The sequence below is a fragment of the Nycticebus coucang genome, chromosome 11 (genome assembly GCF_027406575.1).
Source record: "Nycticebus coucang isolate mNycCou1 chromosome 11, mNycCou1.pri, whole genome shotgun sequence".
Lineage (NCBI taxonomy): Eukaryota > Metazoa > Chordata > Mammalia > Primates > Lorisidae > Nycticebus > Nycticebus coucang.
Window position 1 is genome coordinate 20322541 of NC_069790.1, and position 14959 is coordinate 20337499.

Sequence of the window (14959 nt, forward strand, 5' to 3'; positions counted from 1 at the left end):
TTGCAGTCTGTCTGGGGCCGGGTACAAACCCACCACCCTCAGTATATGGGGCTGTTGCCCTACTCACTGAGCCACAGGCGCCACCCTATAGCAAGTGTTTTAATTCAAAGCATATTTATTCTTCATCTATAGGTCTATTTGATGTAATTCTATTTTACTTGCATTATCTATTGTCTACTTATCCATTAATTCACAAATATTTATTGAGTGCCTACTATGTGCCAGGCACTGTTCTTGATGCTGGGCACGTAGTTGTGAATAAAATCCCTGCACTTGTGAAAATTTTATTATACAGTGAGACAAATTATAATCAAGATAAATCAGAAAAATACATAGTAAATGAACTAATGTTGCCTGCTAGGAAAAAGAAAATAAAACAGAGAAAGGGGTTAGGAAATATAAGAGTAGAATTTGAAATGGAGTGGCCAGGAAAGGCCTCATCAAGAGATGACATTTGAGATAAGTCTGGAAGGAAGTGAGGGAACTAGTCCTGGGATATCTGGCAGGGAGATCCCAAGTTGCAGAGACCTTGAAGTGAAGACAGGGCCAGGCATAGTTAAGGAATATCAATGAGGTCATAGAGGGGGAAGGTGGTTAGTGGGTCATGTGTTGTGGGGAATAAAGAGAGATAAGATCAAAGAGATGACTGAAGGCTAGGTCATAGAGGACTTCATAGGTAATGAGGCCATTGAAGGGTTTGAGGTAAGGAGTGACAAAGTCTGACTTTAAAGGGAATCACTCTGGCCACTCAGTTTTGAGAATAGAGTGAAAGAGGGTAGGGTTGGGAATAGGGAGATTATTGAGGAGACTCTTGCTAATCCAGATAAGAGATGGTAGTGACATTAACTAGTGATAGGGACTAGATTCTGGATGTATTCTGAAGATAGCATTCACAACATTTTCTGACAGAATTACTAAGGTTATCCACTGTTTGTGACAGTTAAATTTCCACTGGTCTTTCCTAAGCGATGAGTTTCTCGCAAATTCTCTGTGATACTCCTGGCTTTACTTTAGTTGGAAACACACCCCAATTATTTCCGTGTCCTAGCCCAACCTTGGGGAAGGGTGAGGAGAAAATGTAGCTTTCTGAAGAAGACTGCAAGCTCTGCAAAGCTTATGTCATTTCCCTTGATGTCTCATCGCCTACCTCAGAACCTTGCACACACATGAATCTCAAAAAATGTTTGTTGAGTGGTAGTCTCCGCATTTCCCACGGTAATTGTAAAAGATTAAATTTTCTGCTACAGTGAAAAATAAATTGCTAAAGTGAAAAGGAATAAACAAAAATAACATTCAGCTCTTATCGATTGCACAATCACGAGTTAACAATTTGCGTTTTAAGTTTTGGAAGCTGGGAAGTCCAAAGGTAGGGAGAAAAAAAAATATTACATTTTAGTATTAAAGATAGTAGGCTGGGGACTGTCAACTGGTAAATGTATTTGAGCCTTCCGCACCTGCGTTCGGTTCAACCTAAAGTTGTTTTAGCTTCCCGCACCTTGTAACTAAGTTAAAGGGCGGAGAAGAATGGCTTTCTAATTCGCAGCTAGGTCTGAGTGCCTTCTAGTGAAGCTACCACGGAGTTAAGCCCCCTTGACGAGCACACATCACAGGGTCAAACGGCGTATGTCCAGCTGGCCCGAGACCCCGGCCGGTCACCCGGCGCACGCAGCTGACAAACCTCAAGGCGCGCGCCCCGGCGCTGTGCACGCCGGGAGTTGTAGTTGGTCGTCCTCCCTCCCTGAGGGCCGAGCCTTCGCCGCGCCAGCGCCCCAAGCGGCTGCCGGCTCCGAGGAAGGCCCCGCGCGAGGTTTGCGAGGAGCGCTTCCTAGCAACCGGGGGAGCGGCCACGTCACGGTGGCGGGTTCTAAGCACCGCTGGGCAGCGTAGGGCCACCGTGTGTACCTCCCAGCAGCTGCGGGCTGCTGAAGCTCTGCTCTCAGCCCTGTGTCCGCAGGTTTCGGTTCGCCTTTAGCCGCCGTATCCTACTCCAGGTGGCTGAGCGCATCCTTCCGCCTCGACCCCACCGCTGAGGTCCGGGCCGGAGGCTAGAAGCGGCCGGGCCCGGCCCAGCTCCCAGCCGGCCCTCGCCCCTTACGCCCGCGGGTCCTGCCGCCCCTTTCCTCTGCGGGATGATGCTGGAGTCCATTCGCGTGACGGGTGAGCGCGCGCCAGGCCCGCGGCGGCAGGTGTGGGGCGGGTCACGGTCCCAACCGCCCCGAACCGAGGTAGCGGGAGGATGTGGGCTAGTCGCGCGGCGCGGGGACTCCACTCCACTCCCAGAACCTGGCGGGGCGCACAGAAAGCTCTCAGAAAAACGCGCGGAGGGAAGAGAGAAAACGGTTCCCTTTCCTTGGGTCGTTTGTTATCTATCAGTAAGCACATGCTATGGGATATAGTGAAGAAAATTACAATAGACTGATTACTGGTTCTACAAGTGTTCAATCTTAATCCCATTTCAAACACATTAAGTGTGCAATTAGGCATTATAATTTTCCAGAATGTTCAGAAAAAATCAGCTAAGCAAAAGAACACATCTTTGTATTTTACTATTTATATTATGTACATTTGTGTGTATGCTTTTATTCTTAAATAGAACGTTGATATTTATTAATAGGTCCCTTTATAATACAGGTTATACCAAGCATAAAGCACGGGTGTTTGGACCCCGGATCTAAAAGTTTATTTGCCTTTTATTATTTATAAGTCAGGATGCATATTAACTGTTTTTGAAACACCGTACATAATATTAGAATAATTTCAAGGATATTTTGCTGGGACTTGATTCTGTATGAAATATGAAAAACTGGATTAAAGGACTGAAGCAATTATTTCTGAAATTGCTTCCTATGTAATCACTTTTAACTTATTAATCATGTTTTAATGTAATCTAAATATGACATCCTGGTAAAACTGTTGATTGGTGTAGTAAAGTGAAATAAGACAGATATATATGCTGTTTGAAAATGGAATGAAATCAGGAGAGGTTTCTTTGTTTTCTCATAGCCTTTTATTTTTTTTCTTTCATAGCCTTTTTTTTTTTTTTTTTTTTTTTTTTGTAGAGACAGAGTCTCACTTTATCACCCTTGGTAGAGTGCCGTGGCGTCACACAGCTCACAGCAACCTCCAACTCCTAGGCTTAGGCGATTCTCTTGCCTCAGCCTCCCAAGTAGCTGGGATTACAGGCGCCCGCCACAACGCCCGGCTATTTTTTTTTTTTTTGTTGCAGTTTGGCCGGGGCCGGGTTTGAACCCACCACCCTCGGCATGTGGGGCCGGCGCCCTACCCGCTGAGCCACAGGCGCCGCCCTCTTTCATAGCCTTTTAAAAGAAGAGTTTAAGTTTTATTATAGTAAGGCCACTAAAATGTTGATTTTAAAATGTAGATTAATTACTTTATATTAATTTTACCCTGGAAATCCAAATTTAATGATTCTAAATATTTCCTCATTTACATTTTTTCATGACTTGTTTATATAGGAACTAAATATCATATTGAATAAAATGATAGTTAACAAAGGCTGCATACTATGGGACAGCACTGTTCTCCACCGTTAGGGATTTTAACTTTTAAAATCCTTACACAAATACTATGAGGTAGGCACCATTTTTGCCCCATTTTACAGTTAAGGAAACTACAGCACAAAGAAGTATAACTTGGTCAAGATTATTGCTACTGATAAACAGCTATCATTCAAATCAGACAAGCGCCATTCAAAGCTCATATTCTCAACACTAAGAAAATCAGCACACAATTACAATGATTGTACACTGATTTGAGCTACAAAACCCTAAATCAAGATTGGTCAAAGTGTTGGTTTTTAACTTTTATCACGAGCAAATTTGTGAATAATACTTTTTGTCTGGAAAAATCATATTTTACTTGAATATAAATTTGTTTTCAAATTAGAAGACATCTAGCTCATTTCGTTGAGTAACAAAATGCTGCCAGAAGCCATATAATACAAGATTACGTTCATTTATGATTTCCTACTGCTTTATATTGTATATAAGAGTAATTAATGATGAGTCGTCTGGAAATGAAGTGTCTGATAATAAAGGTGAATGTTTAAAAATACTGGAGACAAAAGTCTTCCTAAAGCCAGTGTGTTAGCCTTAAAGGATGTCTACACCTAGGCACACAGCTCCTGTTTGGCCTGGAGCAGTAGGCACCTGCTGCTAATTAAAACTTATCTTCAACCCCACCGTTTCATTTTTTGGGATCATTGCCTTCCTGGGATGATTTTTTCTTTTTGCAGTTTTTGGCTGGGGCTGGGTTTGAACCTGCCACCTCCAGCATATGAGGCCAGCGCCCCTTGGTACGATTTTTTCCCTAAACCTTCAGGCAACCAAATCTTTTACCTTTGTCTCTCTGACCATCCTTTCATAAACAGGACACTGAGTGAGCAAAAACAAACACAAATGTATGCTCTAATAGAACTTGTAAATTGATTTTGGGGGAAGGCTGTCATATAACAAATGTAAAACCACAGCCACGATAAAATACTTCATAGAAAAGCTATAGGGTGTTATGAGGTTTTCAAATGAAGAGGTTAAAGAAGGCACATAACCAAGTGCCATTTGAACTGAAGGGTGAGTGGGTGTTAATCTAACAGGGTTTAGGGAGCAGTGTTTGAAGAGGTCTTGGGTCTGGAGGGAGAATGGTATGAGGGGGTGGGAAAGTGAGAGGGGGCTAGTGGAGAGAGTAAGGGGAAATATCGTGTGAGTGGGGCTGCACAGGCATAGGGATCTGACTATGAGTGACCTCACAAACCATGGTTAAGAGGTTTGTCTTCGTCTCAGGTGGAAAACATGGGAAGTTTGCTCCTGGCACATTTACTGTCATTGTGCATGATGTATAATGCTCACTTTTACCACAGCCATCATCATCAACTCTCACTCTAAAAACAAAATACACATGCACATCAGTTCCTGGTCCCCAAACAACAGTCACATTGTAAGACTAACTAATAGAGTTAACACTGAAGTGCTCCTTAACTGGGGAGGAAATTTCTTTTTTTTTTGTAGAGACAGAGTCTCACTTTATGGCCCTTGGTAGAGTGCTGTGGCCTCACACAGCTCACAGCAACCTCCAACTCCTGGGCTTACGGCAATTCTCTTGCCTCAGCCTCCTGAGTAGCTGGGACTACAGGCGCCCGCCACAACGCCCAGCTATTTTTTGGTTGCAGTTTGGCCGGGGCGGGGTTTGAACCCGCCACCCTCAGCATATGGGGCCAGTGCCTTCCCGACTGAGCCACAGGCGCCGCCCCGGGGGAGGAAATTTTTAAGAATCCAGAAGTACAGTCAAGTTTCTGAGTTTCTGAATGACATTAGCAGTGCCTTTCATCTCTTACTCTTTCAGTTGATAAACTACATTGATTGCTGTTGAATTTGGAGATATTACAGTTAATAGATTGTGTTATAATGCAGAAAAATTGTGCAATGAATATATTTTTAAAGAAATTTATGTTTTGGGTGGCGCCTGTGGCTCAAGGAGTGGGGCGCTGGTCCCATATGCTGGAGGTGGCAAGTTCAAACCTGTCCCTGGCCAAAAAAAGAAATTTATGTTTTTTGTACTGTTTACAAAATTAAGCTGTAACTTACATAAAGTACACAAGTTTTAAACATGCAGCCCATAACTTTGTGCATATATTACCATCGCCCAGAACAAGATATAAAACATTTCTAACACCTAGTAGGGTTTTTGGTACCTCCTCCTGAATTACGACCCCTCCCTCAAAGGTAACTGTTGCTCTAAGTTATAATAAATAATAATTATGTATATAGTTATAATAAATTAGTTTTGCTGTCTCTGAACTACATATAGATGGAATTATATAATATATACAGATCTTTTGATCTGGCTTTTTTGCTCAACGTTGGCAGAACTTCACCCACATTGTTACTTGCAACTTCAATTTGTTTTTGCTCATTGTGGTGGAGTATTCCATTGTTTTAATGTACTGCAATTCATTCATCCTTTCTGCTGTTGAGAGATATTTTATAATTTGGTGTTTTGCCCCCTATTTGATTTGAATTTTAAGTAATGAAATATTTGATAAAATTAAAGTGTTTATGTTGTTTGGGGATTATTTTTTGTCCTTTCTTCTGTTTCTTATCAAGTAAGCTATTGTTTTATGGTATAGTATTATTCCAGGTTCTCAGGTTTCTAAGTATTAGCAAACCATATGAAATTGCCATTTTGTAAGTCAAAATTGGTTGAATAGTATTTTTCCAGTAGGCTTTTTCTGATGATCTTCCTTTCAGCCAGGGACCTCATAACTACTGTGAAACCTCACCTCTTCACAGTTGTGAAATGCCAAGTTTAGGGAGCCGTGTATTCTATCTCCCCCATTCTTTTAGATGAGGAACAGGAGCTACTGATGGGGTTAGTGATTAGGCTAATATTACAGAGAGGTCATTGAAAGAACTGAGACTGGAAGCCAGGAATCCTAGTATCCTTTTCTCTTGTTCTAGATACATTTTAAACTTCCATCATGTTGGTAACTTCAACAACACCAATATGGGAATATTCACCTACTTGTGAATATACTGAGTATCATATTGATTTTAATGTAATAATATATTTACCTTTTTTCTTCATTGTGAGTAATCAGGTTAGGGTAAATAATCTTCTTTGAGCAACAAATTATTTTATTCACTCCATTATTACAAGTGAAACAGATTGCTGGTGGCTACATGTTATTATATATAGGGTGTCTCAAAGGTCACCCAAAAAAGTCACCATACATAAGGACAGTGGGAAATTGAAGCTACATACACCTTTATTAACAAAATATTCATTACATCATTTTATAAAATATTTACAAAATATTCTCTACATGTTGTCCCCCTGTTTGTAAATAAGGGTACATCTAGCTATTATTTCACATTTTCCTTATGTACGACAACTTTTGGGACACCCTGTATTTGGCTATCTTTAATGTGAAGAAGAGTGATTTCTAATTACCTTATTACTTTTGGGGTGGGAAACATGAAGTACACTTCCTCCAAAGAAGTCTGCTTATGTTTAAAAAAAAAGTTTTAATTTTTTAGGAAAAAGGAGTCAGGAAATAGGATATTCTTTAATAAATTGGGTAGACAACTAGAAATCTTATCAGCCTCTTATTATGTTCTTAGACATGTTCAAAAATATTTTTCACAAAGTAAACAGGAGTATTTAAAATTATCAAAGCAGGAGCAGCGCCTATGGCTCAAAGGGGTTAGGGCACCAGCCCCATATGCCGGAGGTGGCGGGTTCAAACCCAGCCCCGGCCAAAAAACGCAAAAATAAATAAATAAAATCTAAAGTAAAATTATCAAAGCAATATTTTAGATTCCATAATACTTGTTAATGTAACTGAAATGTAATCAGTATTACTCTGAGAAATGATGTCTATCTTGTATGAAGGACTGTGTGCCCCAATTTATGAACGTAATGGGGATATCAACATTTGCCAGGATTGGCATTTGTAAAATAAATATATCGTTGCCACTCCCAAACTTTGCTCAGCAGCAGATGGTGCTTCAAAAAGACTGAAGGCTTAGCCTCTCAGGAGATAATTAGCAAGTGAACTGAATTGCAACAATTCCTGGGGAGAAAGGTTCTGTCAGCTAAGGTACTACTCCTTGAGTGTTGGCAGGTGGTTTAGGACATTTTTTTTTTCTTTTTTCTTTTTAATATCCTGAAGTGTATAGGTTGAGATGGGACAAAATTGTGTATTTGGAGGTCACTAATGCTTTGTGACAAAACAGAAACAACTCTATGAGCTCAGTTCTTTGGTCATAAAACTACTAATTCTTTGGAATCAGAGAATTTTTACATTGAATGTTGAGTTTTTTAAAAAAACAGCATAGCATATATGTAATAAACCATCAAAATAGGCATTCTCCAGAGCAGTTTAATTCATTGATTTTAATGTGATGTAACTCTTTCCCTTTTTCTTGTGAAGACTGGAGGAGAAAAGAACTTGATTACCTCCCTTTACCTTTCTGGTTGTGCCCAGTCCTTACCCTACTTCTCTAGGTTTGTGATACCATTATTCTTATCTATTTCCCTCTTAGTGTCCATTTCAGTCTTCTTTTCATTATTATCTCTTCTCCTAAACTTGTATCTTTTTAGGGAAACTGAATTGTCGTTGGGCATTTGGACTACAGCCTGTGTCCTGGTGTTCCTTAAACCTGTTTACCTCATCTGCCAGTTTTGACTATCAGCTGGCAACACTTAAGTATGAAACGCCTGAGAAACCAGGACCCACTAGCCTATGATTAAAGTTTTACTTGTTCTATTATTTTTGGCTTGTTGACTCTAACATTTATTATTGTACAAAGGGTTCTTTTGTACAAATCCTGTACAAATCTAAACTAGTACATATAGTAGACATTTAGCCCTGCAGGTTCGTACTTTTTATGTTATCGTTTAGATACCAGAATTCAGATTTCACATGCTGGCCTAGAAAATGTTAGTTAAAGGATTTTTGAGTACCTTACATATTTGGATTGTTTATTATCTACTTTTGATCTAGTACTGTTTCTTTACCCTAAACTCTATGACTTCTAGGCTTTTGAAAACTAACATTTAGAACAGGGTTTTTCTACCTTGACACTACTGAAATTTTCAGATGAATATTTCTTAGTTGTAAGAGACTGTTCTATGCATTGAAGGATACTTAGCATCATCCCTAACCTTTACCCAGTAGCCCCTCTCCAGTTGTGACAATCAAAATGTCTCTAGATATGGCCAAATGTCCCCTGGAGAGTAAAATTGGCCTTGGTTGAGAACGACTGATTTAAAGCCTTTCCTGTTATACTATGTGCACTTTTTTTTTTTTTTCAGAGACAGTCTTAGTTTATCGCCCTCGTTAGAGTGCCATGATGTTACATAGCTCACAGCAACCGCCAACTCCTGGGCCTAGACGATTCTCTTGCCTCAGCCTCCTGAGTAGCTGGGACTACAGGCGCCCGCCACAATGCCCAGCTATTTTTCTGTAGCAGTTTGGCCAGGGCCGGGTTTGAACATGCCACGCTCGGTATATGGAGCTGGCGCCCTCTCACTGAGCCACAGGCGCCGTCCACTATGTGCACTTCTTTAGTAGTCTTCTCAGAGAAATATAGAATGGTCCCAGAACTACAAGTACCTTTTTATCCAGACTGGATGGAGAATGGCATGTTTTGAATCATTTATTCATTCACTTAATTTATTCAAAGAACATTTATTGACAGGACTTCAGTTGAAGTCTTATTCAGATGAGCTGTATTTAAGACAGACTCAAACACTGTTGTTGGTTTATAATTATCTGCAAACTCTTAAAGCTGTACCTGAAATCTCATCTGTTTCTCTTCATATTACTCTTTTTTCTCTGAACTCTAGATTATTGTCTTTATCTTTTGTTTATCACATTTGATAATATTCTACTTTGCATTATTCACATCGTCATAGGAATTCATTGTCTTTAAGGCCATATTACAAGCAGGAATAATGTATTTATACAAATGTTGATCAGAGTCATGCGCTTAATTAGTAATATTTTACATATTTGTTGAATGAAAAAATGCAAATCAACACAGTAGTGCATGAGCAGCAGATATCCAGTGCTTCTTACCTGTTTAAAGCACTTGTGAGGTCTAAAAACAAAGCTGCCTTCTTTTGAACTTGCCGTTTAATATACTGATATCTGTGTAATAGTAATTTGCTTTTCTGACTTGCAAAAGAGCCTTGTTTTTCTTTAACATTAACCTATAGCTTAGAATTACTAGGAAAATCAACCAATTCTTAGTATTGAGTAACATTACCAAAACATATCCTCTGTTTAATCTTAAAAATGGTTTTTGAGGTAAATAGGGCTTTGTTGTCCTTCTTTTACTGAAGGATACCTTTATATATAGTTCCAAATTTCATGATCATATTGGCTGTGAAAGTACCTTGGATTTTACTTTGATAGTAATACTATTTAAAAATATCCTTTCAGTGAAATCCATACTCTGTAGTAGAGTTGAGTATTCAGGCTATGCATTCTATGTCACATCTGTATTAACTTTGATCATCTAAATGATTTGAAGCTGAAGATTGTGATAGATCTTCAGAAGTGACACTAGCAAGACCAAAGTTTAGTAATATATCCTTTTAATATTTAAAAAGTATTTTCTAAAGATTATTGCAAAATTGTGAAGTATAAGGAACTTTCAGAATACTTTTAACATAACAAACAATTTGCTTCATCTGGTATCTTTTTTATTTCCTTTGTTTTGATTTTGTTTATTAACACAGAAAAGCTTCACTGGCCTGAGCAAGAACTTGCTAAGAAGTCTGTTCTAAATGCAGAAGATTCATTTATCATTGACAGCAAAAGAAACATTCCATATTTACCCACTGGAATACTAAAGGACATTTTCACAACTGGAACCAGTAGTTACAATGTTCTACTACAGAGCAAGGAGGAGAAAAAGCATCATGCACAAAAAGAGTCTTCCTCCACCTCCTCCAAAAAATATAGAAAACCCAGCAAGATTTCTGTCTCTTCTCATAGCAAAGATCCTCACAGGACGAAAGCCTCAGCGCCTGTGACAAGCAGTGGTTCTTGGTACTGCCTGGAGAGGCAGCCTGCTGTTCTTGTCACTAGTTCAGTGTCAAATCCTGTAAAGTTTACACATGATATCTCTGTTACAGGTAACAGCATAGTACTGCCGCCTAAACCCAAAAGCAAGGTCAAGCGGCGTAATTTCTCGATTCTTCCAAAGCCACAGCCACAGCCTCAGCTGTCTAGAAGCTTTGAAAAAGGAGATGACATTTCTGGAAAAAGATTTTGTATATTGACTGCTATAAAGCCCACCAACTTAGAGAAAGAAAAACTGAGATTCTTCAAATCTGACTATACCTACAATCCCCAATTTGAATATGCTAATCTTGCTCTGTCAAGTGTGTTAGCCAAGCACAGCAACGCATCTGACCGATTTCTAAAGCAGGTAAAATAGCACTTCAGTAGTAGTATCTCATTTTTATGTAGCTAAAACAATTATATGTGATCATATAAGCAAAAGAAAAAAAAAGCATTTAAAATATCCCAGTTATTTATATGTTATAGTTAATTCCCACCCAGTATGGATGGATATGTGATAAGAAATCTACAGGTGAGTGGTATCACTTATATGTAAACTATTTTGCATTAATCTAAATCTATTAAATAGACTCTTTGTGATAGGAAACAAGTATGTGAGGAAAACAGCTTCTGATTCTGGTTCTAAGCTTTCATTTGGGAGTTACATATTTGTGGCATATTAACCAGCCTATATACCAGGGTTGGGTACTTCACACCATGGTTTTGTTTTCTAATTGATTTTTTTTTTTTAAGGTAGGATCTCACTCTGTTGCCCCAGCTAGAGTGCAGTGACGTTATCAGAGCTGACTGCAACCTTAAACTCTTGGGCTCCTCATGCCTCAACTTTTCCTACAGCTGGGAATATAGGCATGTACCACCCCACCTATCTAATTTTTTAATTTTTTGGTAGAGATGGGATCTTGCTATGTTGCTCAGGTTGGTCTTGAACTCCTGTGCTCAAACAGTCCTTCCTTGGTCTCCCAAAGTGCTGAACTACCACTCCCAGCCTTCTGATTTTTTAGTACAATATATTCAGTCCCTGGTTCTTCCTGTTGTATTACTATATTCCCAGCTTGCTAAAACCTCCTGTAAGCAAGAGTTTGGAGACTCAGGTTTGATTCTTTTTTTTTTTTTTTTGTAGAGACAGAGTCTCACTTTATGGCCCTCGGTAGAATGCTGTGGCCTCACACAGCTCACAGCAACCTCCAACTCCTGGGCTTAAGGCGATTCTCTTGCCTCAGCCTCCCGAGTAGCTGGGACTACAGGCACCCGCCACAACGCCCGGCTATTTTTTGGTTGCAGTTTGGCCGGGGCCGGGTTTGAACCCGCCACCCTCGGTATATGGGGCCGGCGCCTTACCGACTGAGCCATAGGCACCGCCCTCAGGTTTGATTCTTGCCTTTGAACTTATTAATGCTTTACAAAAATTATTAATCATCATCAAATAAATAGTTAAGCACTCATTTAAAGAAGAAAATAATGAGACTTAAAAAATTATCTTCAAGGTTAGCAAATTATGATATGAATACTTTTAAATTACTCAAATTAAACCCCTAGCACATAGTTTTGTGTTTTAATAAATTTCAACTTTACTTAAGTATTTGAGGAGAAATTGGCTAATGTTTGCCTGTAGGGTATAGTTTTGAGATTGTAAAGACAGACTACATTTGACTAAATTAACTTTGTACAGGCCTTTATAATGCATTATCCTCAGCTTGGCTTTGTGAAAATCTGTAGGATAAGTATAACTGCATAGTTCTACTTGCTTGTTGTGTGCATTAATTTAGCATTTTTGCTGATACACGTAATACAATATAGTTATTTGGTCTTGTGGTCAGGAGACCTTTTGCTGTTTATTATAAATAACATGGAATCTGACCAGTCCTTTGAAGCCATTATGTAAAGCTACTATATAGAGATTAAAATAATTTTAATCATGATATTTATTTATTTTGTTATGAGAGATCTTTTTTACTGCTTTTATTACAAATACAGTAGAACCTCCATAGTGACCACCTCCCTACAATGACCGCCTCCTGAAGTTAATCTAATTTTCATAGACCAACATGCTCCATAAGTATGTATCAGTACAGTTAGCCTAGTTTTTTATATTGCCCACCTCTGTATGTTAACCAGTTTGTCGCATTCCCTGGGGTGGTCAACTTATAGAGGATCTACTATGTTTTTTTTTACTACTTCTAGACATTCATTTTTTTAAAAAATGTGCTGAGATTGTACTAAAGATTGTAACTCAAGGTAAAAAGCTATACAGAGGCATTTTGGATGGGCAAAGGCAGTTTTAACATAGTGAGAACACATTTAGGCTCTCCTACCTCCCATGTGTGTACAATGGAGTAAAGGGAAATACCTACTGAAAAAGGCTTAAGAGGTTTTTGGATTATTAAATGAGGTAAAGCATAATACATATATTGCAGTTAGCATAGTGCTTGGCACATAAGCACTAATAAAAATATTAACTATTACTTGTTATTCTTATTTGGCTGTTATTCTTACATACGTATATGGGGGGGGTGTTGCTGTTGAACAGGGCTTCCACAAATGTAAAATTCATAATTATAAAAATTCTGCATTTTACCCCTTTAGTCCTGAAAGAGATAGCTGAGATTTGCTTATCAATATTTTTAGATTTGGAGATCTACTCTAGTCCAGCCTGTTCAGAGAGAGATTTCCACCATTAGATCAAGATGAGTGCTCTTTCATTTCTCTTGGGAGGCAATTTGGGAGCCTTAGCAGCCCCAAAGATTGAAAATTGCCAGTGCTTGGCCTGTGGCTTTACAATTTTTATTTTGACCCAATTTCCAGCTTACACTTACACCTGGATTACTTTGGATTTCTAAACAGCACCAGCAATCCAAGCTGGCATGAACTAGAAATGCCACCATTGGGCGGCGCCCATGGCTCAGTGAGCAGGGCACCATCCCCAAATACTGAGGGTGGGGGTTCAAACCCAGCCCCGGCCAAACTGCAACAAAAAAATAGTCGGGCGTTGTGGCGGGCGCCTGTAGTCCAAGCTACTCTGGAGGCTGAGGCAGGAAAATCGCCTAAGCCCAGGAGTTGGAGGTTGCTGTGAGCTGTGTGACGCCACGGCACTCTGCTGAGGGCCATAAAGTGAAACTCTGTCTCTACCAAAAAAAAAAAAAAAGGGGGGCGGCGCCTGTGGCTCAGTCGGTAAGGCCCCGGCCCCATATATGGAGGGTGGTGGGTTCAAGCCTGGCCCTGGCCAAACTGCAACAAAAAAATAGCCGGGCGTTGTGGCGGGCACCTGTAGTCCCAGCTACTTGGGAGGCTGAGGCAAGGGAATCGCTTAAGCCCAGGAGTTGGAGGTTGCTGTGAGCTGTGATGCCATGGCATTCTACCAAGGGCCATAAAGTGAGACTCTGTCTCTACAAAAAAAAAAAAAAGAAATGCCACCATTTGGGAGGAAGCTCTCAATAAATGCTAAGTCTACTGTTTAAACCACTGTAATCAAATAAAAGAAATTCATAGAACAAGGCCTCTAGAAAAATATACTTAAGTTCCTCTTCATCATCTGAGTGAATAATGACGTAATGTCATATATTCTTCCCTTCCCCCAATAAACCAACAGCTTCAGGGTTGGTCTTCAAGACTCAAAAACGTGCTGCTCCTCCACTTTATTAGGACCAGTGGTTAGTATAAAGACTTTTAAATGTGGTCCTTAGAAAACAGTGTCTTGCTTTTAGAGCTTATAGTATGACTAGAATAGGTAAATCATTATTATATTAAAGTATATGTATAGTACGTAGACATACTGGACAATTAAGTTCGCAAACTCAATCCTAGAAAAAGTGCTATGTACTTTATTGCTCAATATCACCACAGACACCAAATGGCAAATACTTTAAAGGTGACCATACCTCACTGAGGTATCGATGCTGAGTGCTCAGCTAAGTTTATTCACTAAGTTTTTGCATTCTCTGCTCTCAGTGGGACTGATTGAAATTTATGACTCAGCAAAATGACTTATCACAACAGGGCATAATTAATTATTCAGACCCATTGAGAAAATGTCAAAATTGTGAATGTTAAATTCTGACATATCAAGAGTTAACTAGAGATATGCAAAACCAACTAAGGACTTAAAGAATAAAAATGAGAACAAAATAAAAGCTCTTTATGGTAATAGAAAAAAAAAAGGTGACCACAATGATAATGAGGTATGTAGCACTTTTTCGGACTTAATTGTCTGACTGCATGTAAAATTACATGATTGTCCTATAAAGCAAAACATTTACATTTTTTGAAAGAAAAAATTTATTTGGAAATAAAATACCTTCACAAATGGAATGTCTTGACATAAATTTCTTTTTTTTTTTTTTAGAGACTGAG

The 14959-nt window shown here is 39.3% G+C and overlaps 1 protein-coding gene across 2 annotated transcripts in view; it reads left to right on the top strand.

The window, feature by feature from the left end:
• The first annotated feature begins 1860 nt into the window (after positions 1-1860).
• Positions 1861-14959, top strand: part of MATCAP2 (microtubule associated tyrosine carboxypeptidase 2) — a 39076-nt gene continuing 25977 nt past the window's right edge. Inside the window, exons 1-2 of one of the 2 annotated variants that reach the window (XM_053608827.1) lie at positions 1861-2157; positions 10264-10958. In XM_053608827.1, coding sequence (XP_053464802.1) covers positions 2130-2157; positions 10264-10958 — 723 coding nt within the window. In that variant the 5' untranslated portion in view covers positions 1861-2129. The remainder of the gene's footprint in view (positions 2158-10263; positions 10959-14959) is intronic. The other variant, XM_053608828.1, reaches the window with a different exon arrangement.